The sequence below is a fragment of the Musca vetustissima genome, unplaced genomic scaffold, assembly GCF_032173495.1.
Source record: "Musca vetustissima isolate MV318-11 ecotype Yass unplaced genomic scaffold, APGP_CSIRO_Mvet_v1 utg34814, whole genome shotgun sequence".
Classification (NCBI taxonomy): Eukaryota; Metazoa; Arthropoda; class Insecta; order Diptera; family Muscidae; genus Musca; species Musca vetustissima.
In genome coordinates this window covers 130,812-150,658 of record NW_026879866.1, presented here as the reverse complement: position 1 = coordinate 150,658, position 19,847 = coordinate 130,812, and the positions used below count along the sequence as shown (strand labels likewise).

At 33.0% G+C, this 19,847-nt stretch overlaps 1 protein-coding gene across 1 annotated transcript in view; it reads right to left on the bottom strand.

Moving 5' to 3' along the window:
* Positions 1-7,578: 7,578 nt before the first annotated feature.
* LOC133325011 (uncharacterized) overlaps positions 7,579-19,847 on the bottom strand; it is a 34,924-nt gene continuing 22,655 nt past the window's right edge. Inside the window, 2 exon segments of the mRNA XM_061533837.1 lie at positions 7,579-7,800; positions 7,802-8,827. Of these exon segments, the coding sequence (XP_061389821.1) occupies positions 7,681-7,800; positions 7,802-8,827 (1,146 nt within the window). The 3' untranslated portion in view covers positions 7,579-7,680.

The following is a 19,847-nucleotide window of genomic DNA, read 5'->3' as shown; positions in this document are numbered from 1 at the left end:
GCGATGGTTTTGAGTACCTAAAACACTAAAAGTAAAAAATAACATAACCTCAAAAAAGTTTTTGGGGTTATGTTTCTTTTTATTATTTAAATTGTGTTTTTTTTGTTAATTATTTATTGCATATAAATAAATAATATATATGCGATGGTTTTGAGTACTTAAACAATCAAAATAACAAAACATAACCTCAAATATTATTTTGAGGTTATGTTTCTTTTTATTTTTTAAATTGCGATTTTTTGAAAATTATTTATAAATTATAAACTTTTTTATTAGCATTTTTATTAAATTATTGAATTCTGTTTATAATATTTAATTGTTGTATTCCGTTTTCTTTTTTTTACTATTTTCTTTTTTTTATTAAGTTTTGTACTTTTTGTTGTTATTGGTTGGTTGGTTGCTTGGTATATTGTTGTTGCTAAAAAAACAAAAGATTATTTATATATTTTAGAAGGAGTTTAGTTTCTTTTTTCCATCAAGTACTGTTATTGCTTTTTGTAAATATTGAAGATTTAATTTATGGGAAATCGAAAAACATTAACAAAATTAAAACAAAAATATTTGTATTTTCCGCTCATTACGTTTTTTCCTTGTTTTTTCTATAACCTCCTACAATTTATTGAAATACAAAACAGCAGTTCGAAAAGCAATGTGGACCACAAAGATCGATCAGGTCTACAGATTGAAAAATCTGCAAGACCATAAATTGGCAAAGTTCGCAAGATGGTTTGAGTAGCCTGATTGCAGAAGGCTGGAATTTTCACGACATAGAACTACCACCAATAATAGTTGGTCACTGTAGGATTGGGATTAGGTGGTCTCTTACATCCAAATGGGATATCAATGGAGGGGACTACTGGCTTTTGAGGAATCTGCGAGACCACCTATTGTCCATGACATTGGTAGTCTCCAAGATATACTACCAGAAAACTAAAACTGGGTTGGTTTGATAACCTCCGAGAAAAACTTTAAAATCAATCTGACCAACATTTTCAGGACATAGATCCAAACTAACTGATATCACTATAAAAAAAAACAACTGATCGAACTCATAACATATTGTCACTGCACAATTAGGTCTATCACATCTAATTGGGATATCAATGAAGTGGGCTACTGAGGATGACGCAGAGGTGAGTAGAGACGATCGAAAAAATTTTCTTTGTAAATCTACGCTTATGGCCTAGGCTATATTACTCTGATGATGCAAAGTAGGAATCCGTAAGACCACCCATTGGCAAAGTCCAAAAGAGTCTGGGTGCAGCAGTCTCCAAAATTCATGTAGAAGAAATTTTAACGACATAGAAGAACTATGTCATTGCTGTTACTAGGGTCACTGCAGTATCAAGTCGCTTACATCCAATTGGGATATCATCAATACAGTGGACTATTGCTGTTTATATGCGGATGAGAAAGAGGTGAATGCGATCGATCAACATTCTTTATGCGAATGTCAAATCTGCCAGTGAAAGCATATGCTAAATGATTATCGGCTGGTTATAATTTCTCCTTCATTTATTTTTGTATATCTTCCATACCCAAGTATTTTCCGAACATTGTCATCTACTTGCCTACCCAATGAAAACAAAAAAGTAGGATCCAAAAAACGGTACCTGCAAAAATTTTGGTATCTTGGGGAGTTTTTTGGGTTCTCATTACGTCTACCCAGCAAAAATATCAACATTTGCCCTCGCTTCAGGGTAGCCTCACATAACGGGTTGCCAATCCACAATATTTTGGTAATTTGAGGACGGTGGACACGTTTTAACGTTACCTTTCCTTTTCGAAAGTTTATAAATTTTAGCCACATTTTCCAAACTAAAATTTTGCTTAGAAATATCATTTATTTTCTTACAAAGTCAATTTCGAAGTTCGATTAAATTTGTTCTCATTTGAGGTTAGGCCTCATATAATATTTGAGTTACATTTTCCAACCGAATTGTCTGCAGTTAAGCTATCTACCTCAACTTGGTATTAAGACAAAGTCCTTGCAAAATAATAACTCCAAGTCTTTTCAAGCTAACCCCAAGAGTGGTATCATATCGCAGTATAGTCAGACGGGGCCGACCATACGATACCCTACACAACCAACACGGAACTTTAATTTTCTATGGATGTTTATTCCGAGCCTGGGCAATATTTCGTGATATTTGCACCCCCCCTTGGCCGATTAGAGGTCAACAGCACCTCTTCCTTACATACATATTTTCCGAATATTACTAATTTGCAGTACAGCCCTTCTAATTCCTTGTACAGATTCCCTCCACCATGAATTGTGTTGTGATGTTCGGCTTATAACTGTGCCCTATAGATCGACTCGAAATAACAGCAAAAAGTTTTCGGTCCACTTCATGTCAAAATTTTTATCTGATCATCACCGAAAATTATAGGCGTTGTCCTCGACCATAACTGGAACCTCAGGGAACATTTCAAAGCGATCAGCGCTATATTTCCGACCTCTAGTGTGGTAATGGATTACTAAATAATATCTGAATACGTAATCACTTGTAAATATCTACGGCGTAAAATACAAATTTTGTAATTTTTCACAAAAAAGTCAGGATCCGATCTTTATCAAAACTGACATGCTTATTCTTCTTCCATGTGGTAAAATTTCGCAATGTTCGCGACAAGAAAACAAATTAAGTATTTGGTACCAACAACAATAAGGGTCCTTCATAGGCCAAAACCCATCCTACATGCAAAATGTCGTGAAGTTTGGTCCATAACTGTGACCTGTATCGTGTTCACAAATTATAATGGACAGGCGGACGGACGTGTGTCCGTCATGTCAAGATCGACTCAGGTAGTCGAGATATGACGATCGGTATACTTAAAGGTGGGTCTAGAACCAATATTTCGCTGCGTTACAAACTCTTGGGGCTGCACAAAGCCATAATATCTTGACAACATAGTTGTGTAGGTTATAACAACAAACATTTAAATATACAGCCTTATTCTAGATGTCAATTCCATGTGAATTTACTCGCTCTTTCCCTTCGCCTTATTCTGAACAACATTTTCCAGTGAATTTTTTCGCATTCTCGCTTTCGCCTTATTCTGAATGAAGTTCGAAAGCGAAAAAATCCGCTTTGGCGAAAAATTAGGTATTCTGAATTACAGATGAGATGAAATTTTGTGCGAAATTTTTCGCTAATAAATTTAAGGGGAGTTGACTACAAAAACATATGTAATAACTATTTTTATGAAAAATATTTACACAATACTTATTCTATGACGATTTAGAATATTATAAATGATAGTAAGCAAATTTTTAACTGGAAAACAGCCAATAAAATGCCATTGGAAATCCTATTGATAACGATGCATGCTGCCAAAGAATGTATGAAGGTAATAAGGAATATTTAAGTCGAGTTTGATGCATTTTGGAGGCGAAATACAGACATTTGTGTGAGGATCTGTCTCTCAAGAAAAACATTTTAAAAATTATGGAAAAACCAAATTTGCCTGATGAGCCGCTTAAGAGTGAAAAACTGATATAAAAATTATGAAAGAACAAAAAATATTTTTTTTTTTTTCAAAATTATCGTGTGCATGATTTGAAGGAACAAATAAAGGAGTAGCAGCAAATCATAACATAACTGACCACTTTAAGAATTTGGGGAGATAAAATATCAAAATTAAATAAAAATGCACACAATTATGTAGTGAAATAATAAACTGTGAATTAATTAATTAAATCGCAGATTTCTTCCTATTATTCGTTGTGTTTTTGCCATCATAAAAAAATGTTCTTTTATTTGTAATCTATTGTAGTTGTTGCAACAAATTGCATCAAAACAATGAACAGCTGTTTCACATGCCATATTGTAGGTTGCCATATTTTCAAACTTTAATTTATTTTCTTTTAATTACAAAGCATTTATACGGCGGATTCTTGATATTTCACATTTGTATTGCTATAAAGTTTAAATAACAATAAAAAGTAACAATTTTTAATAACAAAAATCAATAAATAATATATTGAAAAATATTACACAATTAAATTACAATGGGGCAACACACATTGCAACTTAAATTACAATATGGCCACACACAGCGCAACTTAATTTACGATATGGCAACACGAATCTTTTTTTCAACCACCATTTTCGAAAACTCGAATCTGCATCTCGCATTTTTTGCGTCTCCCTATTCATTCAGAATAAGGCGAGAATGTGAAAGCGAAAAATTTTTTATATGCGAGATATCTCCCAGCGAATATCCAGAATAAGGCTGATTGATCCACGTTTTTTAGTATATCCCATATATTCCTCACTTTCAAACATCATTCGCTATAGTACAGTATAGTTCCTAGTGAGTTTGGGAACTCATTACAAAAACACTGGGGGACCAATTCGATTTCCGACATCAGTTTGTACTCGTTTTAATAAACTCTTTTTGCACCGAGACAGGAGTCCTTTTGAACTTATATCGGTTTTGAAAGTGGATACTATCGGTCCACCACACATAGTAATATAATTTCTAAATCCCAAGCGCCTTTGTGGATACGTAAGCTGGTGATTCCTGCCAGCTTGTAGTCGATTTCGAAATCTCTGTGCGTCATGACTGTTGCGCACAATAACTGTAAAAAGGAGTCCTTTTAAACGTATCTCAAGTTCGAAAGTGAAGACACTCTATGGTATAACTACCCCGCTAAGTTATTAAACATTTTGAAGACATACAAATATATAGACCTATGCAAACAGAAGTATCCCACGTGAACTTTTTACATCGTAATGTTTTTACCACATTTTTTATTCAATATTTTGAAGAGAATGAAGAGTTCAAATTGCAAAAAATTTTGGTGTCCTATATTTTCATAAAATCGAACGAAAATATATATGGGAGCTATATCTAAATCTGAACCGATTTTCACCAAACTCAACACACATCATTCTAGAGTGAATACGGTACGCTGTGCCAAATTTCATGCGAATCGAAAGTTGTATACGGGAGATATATCTAAAACTGGACAAATTTTCCCGAAATTAACCTCTCAGCATACTAGACTGAATTCAGTACGCTGTGCCAAATTTCATGAAAGTCGAAAGATATGTAGGGACTTTGGTACACCATTTACATTAAATCGGACGACCATATATATGGGAACTCTATCTAAATCTGAACCGATTTTCACCAAACTCAACACACATCATTCCAGACTTATATCAGTAAACAATGCCAAATTTCATGCAAATCGAACGATTTATAGGGACTTTGGTGCGACATTTACATTAAATCGGACGAAAAAGATATATATGAGAGCTATATCTAAATCTGAACCAATTTTCCCAAAACTCACCACTCATCATACTAGACTTAATTCAGTACGCTATGCCAAATTTCATGCAAATCGAAAGATATATAGGGACATTGGTGCATCAATTACATTAAATCGGACGAAAATATATATGGGACCTATATCTAAATCTGAACCGATGTTCACCAAATAAATAAGCTTTGCCAAAATTCATATCATTCGAATAATAAATGCGACCTTTTTTTACAATTTAAACTGGACAATCAGATCAGAGGCGAGGACAGACGGCCATACATAAATTGACTCAGAAAGTGATGCTATGCATATTCTCAAAAGGAACCATGGATCTATCTCCCTGTTACAAACATATGGCCAAAAACATAATACTCTGTAAGGACAGTGTGGTGAAGGTGGAACTCCCATAAGGCATATTTTTTCAAAAATATTAAATCTAAAAAATATGAACATCCCATAATACAAAAAAAATCGTGTGTGTTTTGTGGGGAAATTTCGAAAACGTGACGAAAATAATGGAGTTTTATTTTGAATTTCATATTTAAAAAAAAATGTAATAAATAATAGTATAACAAAATTGTATTTATAATTAAAAAAACCTCATAAGACAAAAATGAAAAAAATATTGGAAATTTTAAAAAGAAATTTAAATTTCTACAGCAAATATATAATTCACATAGAATGGAATTTTCAAAAAATTTAAAAAAATGGTGGTTGGTTCCCATTTTTTCTTGATTCTTTGTTTTAAGAAACATTCTGGTTGTTTTTGGGATCAATTTTTGTGGTTGCTGTTTTTCTGGTATTTATAATTGTGTCTGAATTATTTGGATTTGCTTTCATCATCATGTTGTTGTTGTGTTTTGTTGCAATAATAGAATTGGGGTTTGTTGTAAATTTATTACTATAGGTTTTGTTGTTGTTATTTTTTGTTTTTTCAATCTTAGTATTATTTAAAAAATGTACATTTTTATTAATACTAAACTTAAAATTATTAATATTTTTATTGTTATTAATATTAATATTAATTTTATTATTATTTATATTATAATTAGAATTATTTTTAAAACTAGCATAATTATTATTAAACAACTTATTATTAATATTATTATAGCTACTAGAATTACTCATATAATATTTAGTTTTTAAAGGAGTAGTGGTTGTTGTTTTCAAAATACATGGTATTGTATTATTATTATTAGGTTTATTATTTTTGTTATTGGTTGTTTTCTTTAACATTTTCATCATCATTAGATTACTGTTACTGTTGGTGTTGCAGTTGTTGTTGCTAGGATTTGTGGATGCATCTGAAGAAAGTGTTGTTGTTTTTGTTGGCATTGTATGATTCATACAATTAGCAGTATTAGAATTATTGAAATTATTCGATTTTAATGGTATTTCATCATTATCCTGATTAACAGTATTAGCAGTGGCTAATGAAGACGGTGTTGACGGTGATGATGATGATGGTGTTGATGAGGAGGAGGAGGACGCTGCTGCTGATGTTATTTCCAAAAGAGGACAATTCGAGGAGTCAACATCTTCGGTTGTTGTTGTTACATCTACTACCTCATCCGATTCAATTAAGATTTCTTCAAACATTTCATCTATTTTATACATGACTTGTTGTTCTTGGTGATGGTTTTCGTCATCACCATCACTATTCTCCTCTTGACCATTCTCCTCTTCATCATCACCATCATCATCGTCATCATGTTGATTATTAATTCCACTTGCAGTTAAATTCTCATTTTCATTAACATTCAAAATATCTAGGGGGGTGGTGGTGGTAGTTGTGTGTTTGTCCACTACCATCATCATCCTCATTTTGGGGAATTCCGTAACTAAATCTGGATTTTTGCTATTTTTCTTCTTCATTTGCAATGCGTTTAACTGAATTCCTTGTTGTTGTTGCTCTTCTTCTTTATCCTCCTCGGTATTTTCATATTCTTCTTCTCCGTCTGCGACAGCAGCACTCTTCCTTTGCTGTTGGCCGCGAAATCAAGACAGTTTCTTTGCCACAATAACACCTGGCCGACATTGTTTCAGTGCTGTGGTGCTTATGGATCCCGTTCCACCGCTTGTTGTTGATGTGGTGGCACAGCCATGTGTTATGGTTGTGGTGCCGCCTGCGGCATTCGATGAATTTGTCTGAACTTTAAAGATGGCGGTGGGTGTTACATTGTGTGAGGCCACCGTACTACCGGCACTACTACTACTGCCGCCCCCTACTGTTGTTGTACTGCTGCTGGCCAATTTACTGGGAACAGTGGTTTTTGTCAGCGTCAAAGCAGTACTGCCACCAGCACCACCAATCGTCAAAATCTTACTACCGCCCTTCAGTTGTAGAAACGGTCTCAGCTCGGCCAAGGTTTTACGCTGGGCCACAACATGCTGTTTGGTTGTCAACGCCAAAGGAACTTCTTGTCCGGCTGCTCCTCGCACGGACTGTGTTTGTACCACAACTTTGTGCTGTTCACCATTGCTGTCGGTGAAGAGGTGATCGCCTTCCAAATGGCGTATTGCCTCCACAATTGTCTCGAGATTTTGCCGTGAACGTGTCAAACCGCTGGTCTGTTCGATTTTTTCCGTCTTCACCTTTTTCAAAGCAGCATCCGATATACGTTCCACCTCCACTTTGGGTGTTGCTTTAATGGCGGCCTGTAAAATTGGCTGTAACATGGCGGGAGTTGGTGTATTACCTTCGGCATAAACTTTGGCTATGGCATTGACAGCAACTTCTTGCTCCGATTCGGTGGATGATGATGACAACACCACCTCTTCGTGGACATGATCCTCGGTTATGATTTCGGCGGCAGCTGTTTCGCTATCCAACTCCTCAATGCTGGAGCAGACAACAACTTGTTGTTGACCCGTCAGCTCATCGATTTCTACATATGAAAATTCTTCACAGTCATCACCGCGCAACAAATTACCAGTGTGTTCAATAACTTCGCGGGGAATGTAGGTGTGGGTGGTGGTGGCGGTACCGTCTGTCTCGTCGGCCTCAACAACGGCCGTGGGTTGCGGCGCTGTTGCCACTGAATATAGCTGTCGCTTAATCATTTGTAGCTCCTCCTCCAACATTGTACGCAGACGTCGTTCCTTAAATAGCTGATCCTTCAATTCCGTCAACTCTTTGATATTTTGAGCCAAAAGGATTTGAGCTTTTGTATTGGCAGCATTGGCGGCGGCATTAGCAGCAGCTGCAACAGCTGCACTGCTGCCACCACCAGCGGCAGCAGCATTTAATAGTGTCATTGGTTCGGGTGACATTGAACCCAAACCCTCGTCGGATGAATCGCTTATTGTTTGTGCCACATTTGCAACATTATCGGTTAGTTTACGTTTCTTAATGGCAATATTGGAGTTATTCTCTGCGGTGGTTGTTGTATTGTCCTGACTGCCGGTATTGTTACCACCCCCGCCGCCACCACCTGTTGCTTCATGTTGTCCCAACTGTCGTTTCAGTTGGCTATTTTGTGCCAATAATTGTGTTTTTTGATTTTCCAATTCGCAAATATATTGGGAAGTTTGTTGTAGGATAGCGGCCTAAAAGAGAAGGAGAAAATAACAATTGTGGTTAGTTTTTCAAATCAATAAAAATAATATAAAAAATATTTGTATTCACAAATAAGATCAGACATAAATTTCATTCACAGGATATCACATTAAAATCAACTTGATAACCTTCGAGAATGCATGAAGAAATTCCACCTCTGTTCCACGTTCTAATTAATTAGAAGATAAAAATATTAAAATTAAATTTATTTGTATTCCTTCGCCGAGTTCTTTTAAAACAGCTGTTTGTTTCACTGACTTCTTTCCTTTTGATAAGAGACATCATTATTCTCTCTAAAGTGATCTATCATCCATCTCACTTTCAATGCATTTTACAACACAAAGAAATTCCTTTTAATAAGAAATTTACTCTTTATTACCAATAAATATATTTATTGCTTTGAATTTATATTCTTTAATTTGTCCTTTTAATTTTATCGACTTAAAGGTGGGATAATATATTAAATGATTAATCATAAGAAGAAGATTCATGACATGCCTTGCTTGTCAATTATAACGAAAGTCTCTCCTTCGCTCTTTCTTACAATTTCAATTGTCCAATAAGAATTTCTCCCGCCAATTGGCAATCATGTTTTGTTTGTCATTTCTACGTGAAGTATGCAATTCAAGTCTCTCTCTCTCTTTCAAGCCAATTCCTAAAACAATTTGTAAACAAATATAAAAGGCGGAAAGTGCTCAAGACTTGATTAAATAAGAAATAAATTTAAAAATATATAAATATTACTACTAAAAGAGAAATAGCTATATAAAACAGACAATTTAAATAATAAATCCTTGAAAAAATAATCCTTGCAGTTCTTCCCCCGCCACTTGGCAATCATGTTGTGCTTGTCAATTGAAAGTTGATGCAAGTCTCTCTCTCTCTTTTGTTGTCAATAGGTGTGTCTGGTTACTTTCCCTGCAGGAATTGTCCAGTAACTTCTTTCTGAGAGAGTAAGGTAGTTTTATTCTCTTTTGCAAGAAAAATGCGAAAAGTAAACAGACGGCATCCCTGCAGAAGCTTGCAACTAATCAGCTGATTTGTCAAAACAAACCAATTTGTCCGCCATTATAAAGAATTAAAAGAAAGAAAACACAACCAGTTTAACAAAAACAAAAACAATTAGTCTTGCTAATTCCAAAAAAAATTATTTTCAAATTGAAAGCACAAAAATAAATAAACAAACAATAGAAAACATCTGATTGAATGTCGATGTATGAGAAGAAGAAGAGTTGCAAGAGATTGCAAGAAGAAATTTTTCCAGCAAGAATTTGCAAACTCTCACTGAAAGAACTGTCAAAATTTCTCTCTCCAACCGCTCTCTTTTGCAGAACTTTTGGGTTAACAGACGACTTCCAGTAACAATTTGTAACAATTGTTACAAACTTTAGGGTAACCAGACACACCTAATGACTGCCTCCCTAAAAGGCGGGAAGTTGTTATCATATGGGCAAGCAGCGTGACCGCTGAAAATTTTCAAAAAGTATCACAAAAAGTATCATTTTTTAAAAAAAGTAGCACATAACTTCTGAAAAAGTGTCACAAAAAGTGGCACACTTTTTTTGCTTTTTATTTAATAAAAAACTATATAAAACACATGGTATAATAATAGAAGGTAACAGCAAGTGTTGTTGTACAAAAAACGATACAACAACCACATGGAAATTTGTTGTTGTAAGTTCTACTAGTGTCAACTCATTTGACAGAAAAATGTAAACAAACAAATTTTCATGAAATTATTTTTATTTTGAAAATGAAAAAATTTCGAATCCTCAAAATAAAAATTGAAAAACATGAATGAAAATCGTTCAACTTTATATTTCTATCGCTTCCACATCTTTCCTATAATATGTCTTTCATTGCCATATATATGTGTAACACATATGAAAATGCTGGTAATAGCGAGTTATTCCTTGAAGAAAGATTTGCTTCCTCAAACTTTCCCATCAGGCAGATTGAGTAAATTGAATACATGAGCACATTTAATAAAGAACAAATTCAAATTGTATGCGTTCCCAATTTTCCTATTGTGTGATTTTTTAAAACATAATTTGTCAAATTCATATTGACACTAGTATTACGTTGGAATCAAATCAGCTGGGATTTGCTGTTACCTTTTATAATTGTACCATGTATAAAACATTACAAATAATTCATTTATGTGTATTTTAATATACAGTAAACTGAAAAAAAACTAAATAAAATCACATATTCTTACAATATATAAGCGGTATATACTATTGGTCTGTTCCCGTACTGCAAGAATCTACTGGATTTTACTATTTTTTTTCGATATCATAAAGGAAAATTCGTTATCGTAGTAAAAAGCAGTAGATTCTTGCAGCAAGGGAACAGCCAATATATTGTTATTGAATAACATTTATTTTTTAACTACTTATAGCCTGTTTTTGTAAAATTCCAAACGAACGAATTCGAGTGACTTACGACCAAACCTTTATTTACGTTTATAAATGACATATTTTTCAAAACCATGGAGTTTGGTCGTAAGTCACTCGAATTCGTTCGTTTGGAATTTTACAAAAACAGGCTGTTATTCAAAAATAGCAATCGAAAATTCTACAAACCGAAACACACATGGTCTGCTCCCGTACTGCAACAATCTACTACTTTTTACTACGATAACGAATTTTCCTTTATGTTATCGAAAAATAGTAAAATCTAGTAGATTCTTGCAGTACGGGAACATACCAACACACAAATGCGAATGCGACCTAATAATAAAAATAAAAATCGCTCCGTCTGTTACAAACTGAACCCTAGTTAAAAATTGCTAAGTCTGTTAAAAAACGCAACCTAGTTAAAATCGCTCCGTCTGATACAATATTACAAAACAAATCATTATGTTTTATGAAAAATCGCTTTAATTTATGTACTTTTTTAAAAAAGTGGCACAAAGTAACAAAAAGTTTCACAAAAATTCAAAAAGTGGCACATTTTGTATCAAAATGAAAAAGTATCACAAAAGTAGCAAAGGCGAAAAAAAGTGGCAAAATTGCCACTTTAGTGGCACAACGGTCACGCTGTGGGCAAGTAAGACTTGTGTAAATGTGAAATATTAATAAAGAGGAGGACTAAAAAAGGACTAACAACAAAACGAAATATATGTATATTGAAAACTTATAATAGTGGGAGAATAAGAATGAAATTCTCCATCAATTAAGAGACACATGTGTTGCTTGTCATTTGTTAGTCAGTAGTCACACGTGCAAAATTTCATGACAAATTTTCTTCTCAATTTCTTTAAAAATTGCAGTGTTGTTTAGACACGCAAATAACCCTTGCATTAAATTTATGAATTTTCTTATTCTTCCACACACTCATTTTCTCGTTTGACCATTGTTCATGAAAATTAAAAAATGGAATTAAAAGAAAAAAACAATTATAAAAAGAAGTTTTGAATTACTCGAAGAAGCTATAGCCGTAGAATGAAGATCTGTTATGTAGTTTTTTTCTCGCAAAAGGTTTTAATTATAATAACTGCCTTGATGTTTGCCGATAGAAAAAATAAAATGAAAGAAAATGCAAAAGTTTTCTGCAGCCAACTTCAGTTGTTTACAACGAATAACGAAACAAAAGAGAATTGCGGAGTACAAGTATGTATGTACCCCCTTTTATTCCACTCACCTCTTTCGCCCATAAACTCAATTTACTTTACCACAAAATTTGCCCGTGTGACTACTGACTTATTGGATCATCAAGAGAGAAATCACAACAATTTGTCAGTGATTAAAAAGGCGGGAAGTGATTGCATATGGCTAAGTAAAACAGGAAAAATATGAATTTGCAAATCTTAACACAGAGGAGTTAGCATAAAAAATGATATCCTTCAATAAGCAATTCTAACGCCAATTAACAGCCATGTGTTGCTTAACAATTTCCGTTTAAAATAGTGCCTTGCAATCTCTCTCTCTTCTAGAGACATCACAACAAATTGTCAATTTTTAATAAAAAAAGGCGGGAATGATTATCATATGATCAAGTAAAACATGGACTAATATAAAAACAATATACAAAATCAGTAAATCTCTTGGAAATTCCGGAACCTTAATCCCAGATTTATTTAAATTAAGAAACTATGATAGAAAAACGAAATGAAAAGTAGAACAAATATGGAAAAAACCCATGTAATGGCAGGGCCGAAAAAAAAAAACAAATTGACTGTGGAAAAAAAATGCAAACAAAGGTCATGTTAGGTCAAAGTGGAACCCCAGCGAACTAGCAAACAACACCTTTAAGTGAACCAAGTTGTACCCCCACCATTCAAAAACTATTATTCCTCGATTTTTTTATCATTTTGCAAATATTCAAAACTGAGCGTGTGTGTAAATACATATTCCAAATGAAAAACAGCTGCATATGTAAATAAAAACTGTATCTGTGTGGCATTATAACTGTTTACAAAATATCTTAATTAACAAAAAAACAGCTCAACAACAATTGTACTGCAACAATGTAGCCAGAACAGCCAGCCAGTTGTTTTTGGTCTCCACAACAAAAACAATCAACAGCAGCAGCAAACACAACAACAAGATATTGGAATTTTTATTTATAATACTCAAGTAGAAGAACAAACGAACAAGCAAGCAGAGCAAGTATACAATCAAAACAAAACCAAACGTATTTTGTTTTTTAGTACTTTCAGTTTTTTTGCTTCATTCTCTTGCAATAATTCTACGTTAAAATGTATGAGTGAGTGTGTGTGTGTATGGCCGTCACCGGCGCGTCACTTTGCTGGCCACAGCTGAATCATATGTTTTTAGCGGCTTTTGTTTTGTTTTTTCTCATTCCTCTTTCTCACAACAAACAAAACAATTTGCTTCTCCATATGTTTTTGTGATGACTGTACTTTTTTGGTATGTGAATGAATGGCGGCGGCAGCATGGGCAGGCAATGACGGCGTCCATTTGTGAGAGAATATAGTACTCTCTTCTCGAAATGTTGTTTGGCGGCGACGGCGTCCTAACATTTTCGCCGTATTCGTCAACATTTTTGTTTCATTTCACTGTCATTCCACAAACAGCTGCAATGGGAATAAATGGAAATGGAGAGAAAAACACATGTTTTTTTGTTTTGTTGTTTCTTGTACACGACGCCGCGCCTAAAACGAACGAAGCGGAAATGAAGAGAGTAAATGTGACAGGAATATAGACATCTCTATTACTCCTTCGAACTCTGAAGAAAATTATGTTTGCGGCTTTATTTACAAAATGTTACAAACGCACGCAAACACTTGCTGTCAGCAACCAAATAGTATTCCACTGCAAAATAAAAATAACACAAAGAGAGCAGAAACGAAAAGGTGGCGGTGTGCATTGAAGAGAGTAAGAAACAAATTTAATTTCCAGAGAGGCCCACTACATTACATTCTTCCAATAAATTCCAAAAATGCAAAAAACTTACACCCCACTAATCTCCCCCATAATTCCATCTCCTTCTCTTTATTTCCTTTATATTTTTATATTCCAATACTTTTTTTAAGGTTAAAATGAATGATGTATAGAACATGGCCACAAGTCTACGAAATGGACATGAAAGGAAAACAAACAATGCCAGAGGAGTTGACGAGGAGGAGAACAATGAAATACGCAAAGCAGCTGTGCTGGCTGGGTTGTTTGTTTATTTGTTGTTTACACTACTACTACTACATTACCCCCCATTATAACAACTACACATCACACAGAAAAACCATTGCGCGCCATACTGCGACAACTGGGCTGTCAACAGCCATGAAAGTATGTATGTGCACGATGGATGGTGTGTTTTCATTTAATGTTTTTTTTTTTTCGAAATGAGAACATGAAACATCATGGAGAAGGGATATGACGATGTGTGTGTGGAGGTTTTCTTTTGTTGCGTTTTCGTAGTTTTCTTATTGTTGTTGTTGATAAATAATTAAAGAGTTACCACATGGTTTTATAAAATGACAGTAATCGTTGTTTCGTCAGATTCATTCAAGAAAAAAAAGCAACAACAAAAATCCATTACCGCCTAAATGTCAAACAAAAAATTGTCAACAAAGTAGATCACTCATAAAAAAACACAGCTGTGCTGTACCGTGTGTGAGAGTACATACTTATACAGAGAGAGCCCCCCATTCTGTTGCAATTTTGTTTGTCAAATGGACAGCAGCATCATGTTGCTGCATGCCTTTTGCGCTATAAATGGCGCGTCGTTGTTCTGGTTTCTTTTTCAATTTGAATATTGCATACCAACACACACACACAAACAGTGATACATACAATCATTTTGAAGATATTTTTTTTGCCTACAAGAGATTATATTACATAAATTGTGGTAAGAATTAATTAAAAGTAAAGAAAAATGAATTATGAATGAAAGAGAGAAGAGAAGACAGAGAGTTATGGGTACAAATGATAGATGGCGCTGTTTTAAAAGAATTCAAGTCATTCTATGTAACTCTAATTATTTTCAAAATATTATTCAACAGTCGGGAAGTTTGTATCGGGTGAGCTTGTAAGTTTTAAAAATTATATGAAAACTTTGTAAAAATGTTAGCATTGGGTCAAAAAAAAAATCGGTTAAACAATTAAACACTTTTTCCATTTTTTTACATTAGGTCTGGGTGAGCAACACATTGCCGGATAAATCAAATTAAAACTTTTAAAACTTTTACATTAGTTCTAGTTATATTAAAAAAAAAGAAATATTTTTTTGCAATTTTTTACATTAGGTCTGTTCGTTACATATACGGGTACATTAGCATTAGGTGTGGTATTATTGGTTTAAAAGTCTTATAGTAAGAAACAAATCTTATTAGGTCTGTTCGTTGAATTGTGAAAAAAATTAAATTAAAATTTTTAAACATTTTACATTAGGTCAAATTATATTTAAAAAAATTAAACACATTTTTTGCAATTTTTACATTAGGTCTGTTCGTGTCATTTCAAATTTTCACACGAATGTTATTAACAAAATCCTGAATTTTCAGTACGAAAAAATAAGATTTTATTAGGTCTGTTCGTTTAATTTTGAAAAAAAATCTTTGTAAGTTGTATTCATTAGGTCTGTTCGTTTACTTTTCCGTAAAAAAACGTGTATTGTAAATATTTTTTACTGAATGATTTGTTTTTTGTAAAGAGTGAAATTAATAAAACGTTAGGACGAACTAGTTTTCTAGTAAATAATGCAAATTTCTAGAAATTTTGCAAAAAAAAAATTAATTTTACAACTTTTTACATTAGGTATATTCATTTAATTTTACAGTTTTAAATTTGTTATAGAAAAAAATAACAAAAATTTTTTCAGTTTTTTTGTCAGTTAAATATTGCAAAAAATAGATGTCCATATCGTTAATCAAAAGGCCGGAATAAAGAGGAGGAAACGTTAAGAGAGTAGATCACCATGTAGACAGTTAAAATTAAAAAAAAAAAACAACAACAACAAAAATATTTAGTTTTTTTTATTGTTATTATATTCGCGCACAAGAATGTTGTCTGGCCGGATTTAATTATTGTTTTAGTTGTTGTTGTTGTTTTTTTTTCAAGACTGCATTATTATTACTTTTTTCCGTCAAGTTTGTTGTGGCTGGTCTTGTTTGGTTTTGTCTATTTTTAAACATGGCAAATATCAGTTACAAAAATGCCGGTTAATGCGACCAGCCGACCGACCAATGGCCGGGCCGGGCCTTATAAGGAAAAAGTAATAAGAGGTTACCGACCGACCAACCGACCGAACCAATGTATGAACGAACGGATGACGACCAAACAAACGGTGGTCTACTTTATGGAATGGCGAATAGTTGTCGGTGTTGTTGTTGTTCTTGCAGTCTATGTATTGTAAAATACAGTAAGTCAGGCAGTCACTCAGTCATTCAGCAACAATAGTTATCGTAGTAGTAGCAGAAAACTAGGTTTTGGAATTAGTTGTTGTTGTCGTTTTCTAATGAATGGATGAATGAATGAATTGACATAGTAAAAAAAAAATCAACAACAATGCACAATCAAGTGGTGGGTGCAAAAAACTAAAAAAAAAACACGTTTACACACACAAAGAATGAAACAGAAACCACAACAAAGAAACCAAAATCGATATAGCTCCCATATATATTTTCGTCCGATTTAAGGTAAATAGTGCACTAAAGTCCCTAAATATATTTCGGTTTGCACGAAATTTGGCACAGCGTACTGAATAGAGCATAGAAGGTGGTGCTTTGTTGGTATTGTTGTCAATAAAACTAATTTAATATTAAAATTATTAATCTTTCACTTTAAAGTGAATCATAAGCCAACAGCTGTTTTTATCACTTGACAACGACATACGTTGAAATAAAGATGCACCGTTTATCCGTTATTAGGCATTAACACTCATTCTCCCACACTCTCTGTCACACACACAAAAGAAACAACAACAAAAATATCAGCTGCTGGTGATTCAAATTCAAAGTGACAAATATAGAAACAAACAACCAAACAAAAAAATTGTGTTAATGCAGATTGTGCATAGATTATTATTTTTAAAATACAATTAAAAACAGCTGCTTTTTATAAAAAAAAAAAATATAAAAAACAAACACACCACAAACTATTGTTTTCATTAAAAATGAAATAAAAGATAACATTTTCTGGCGACAACAGCTGTTTTTTGGTGTTATTTGTGATTCCATATTTATACAAGCAATGAGGCGAGAGTGTGACAGTTAAGAGCACAGCAAAAACACACACACATGGTAGTGAGGATCTTATTTTTGATCGGGGTATGATCAATAAAAGGGGAACAAATTTTTAAAAAATTAGCTTTAAATAGTCGTCAAATATTTCTTTTAATAATTTGACTAAAATATTCAAGGCACATATTTTTCCAATTTTTTTAAAATTTATCTATATAAAATGTAGAATTTTTTTTAAATCGACTCGGAATTTGGTGCTCCTGTTTATGATTGTTGATTTTTTTTTTATTTGAGAATTTCCGAGCCCGCACCTGATTTACAACATCATAACCACCCTCCTCGCCATTAAATATTAACAATTTATAGGTATTTATAGAATTGACACACATGGTGGTTTTAGTTCACAACACAAAAACCATAACAGCAAATCCAATTGGAATTATTTTTATGACAAGAAAACAAAATAAACCTGGCGCCAAAGTGTGACACAATTGCTACGGCCTAACATATGACTTTTATTGGTGAGAGAATGAGAACAAGAGATGTTATGACTAATAAGAATAACAAAGCTATGAGAGAGTTAGGTGGGGAGAGTTGGCACAGCAACAATATCAACGATATTGTTGTTATTATTAACAAATATAAATAGAACACAAACAAAAATAATTTTTACAACAGCAATGATGACGAAACCATTCGCAAATTAATGGATCTCAACTAATCTTACAACAAAACTGAAACATTGTGATGGAGAAGGAGAAAACGGGTGAGAGAGAAGAAATAATAACAAAACAAAAGCAGCACAGCACAACAGCTGTTTATTGTCAGAGGGTAGAGATTACAATGGAATAATTGGATTAATTGACAATTGTAGTGTATTAATGTATTAAAAATCGTACCTCTAACAATTAGATAAATATTAATAAAATGAAATAAATGAAATGTCAATATAGTGTAACTAATATTAATAAAATCAAATAAATGAAATGTCAAAATAGCAACATATTTAAAGTAAAAACACAGTGTTTTTGATCATTCCCCACGCCACCACGGTGTTGAATAGGAACAGCTGAAATGCAATTAATCAGCTGATTCATGTAAAAAGAAATCGACAACGATAAACATACACAGCTGTTTTATGATGAAAACATATGGAATATATAACAAAAACAAATACTGGGAAGGAAATTGATCACGTAGACATTGTATTAGAGCAACACTGTATTTAGTATTTTTTTTTTTTTTTTTTTTGCTTTTAAGCAATTTTTAAGAAATTATTAAAAAAAATGCAGAACTATATAAATAATTTGAAAAAAAAAAAAAAATATTAAAAAAAATTTACACCCATAAAAATATTTTTAAAAACAATTTAAAAAAGCCTGAAAATTAAAAAAAAAAAATTAAAAAAAAATCTTCGCCTATGAAAATATTGAAATAAAATATTTAAAAATTTCACGAATATAAAAAGTATTTGTAAAAGTTCTGATTTTTTTTATTCCACGAATATAAAATAATTTGTAAAAGTTCTGATTTTTTTTTTAAATCCACGCCTATACAAATTATAGAAAAAACTGAAATAATAATTTAAAAAACAATAATAATTAAATATATTTGTAGGGGAGAGGGGGCACCTTTTAAAACTTTTTCTTTCAAACTCATAAAATTGTTCGAAAATTTAAAAATTCCGATCAAAAATTGATTAAAAACATAAAATGACATAAAAATAAAAATGTTTAATTAATTAAATTTTTAATTAATTATTTCCATAAGGACCCTCCTCCATCATCCATCCAAACTTGCTGCATACCCCGACCCAACACCCCCACAATAATTTCAAATTTCAGGATTCCAACTCTATCCGTTCAACCACAATTCAAATTGTACTAAATTTAGTACACATTAGTACGAATTTCCAAAACTTCCTACTTAACCCAATACTTCACCCCACAGTGAACCTAAATCCATGTTTCATAATTCCAACTCTATTTCTCCACCCACAATTCAAATTGTACTAAATTTAGTACACAGTAGTACCAATTTCCAATACTTCCTACATACTCCAATTTTACACCTCCACAGTATTCCTAAATCAAAATTTCAGGATTCCAACTCTATCGGTTCCCCAACTATTCAAATTGTACCAAATTTAGTACACATTAGTACGAATTTCCAAAACCTCCTACATCCCCAATTTTACACCGCTACACTGATTCTAAATCCAAGTTTCACATTTCCAACTCACAATTCAAATAGTACAAAATTTAGTACACACAGTAGTACTAATTTCCAAAACTTTCTACGTACTCCAAACCTACACCCCCACACTGATCCTATATCCAAGTTTCAAGATTCCAACTCTATCG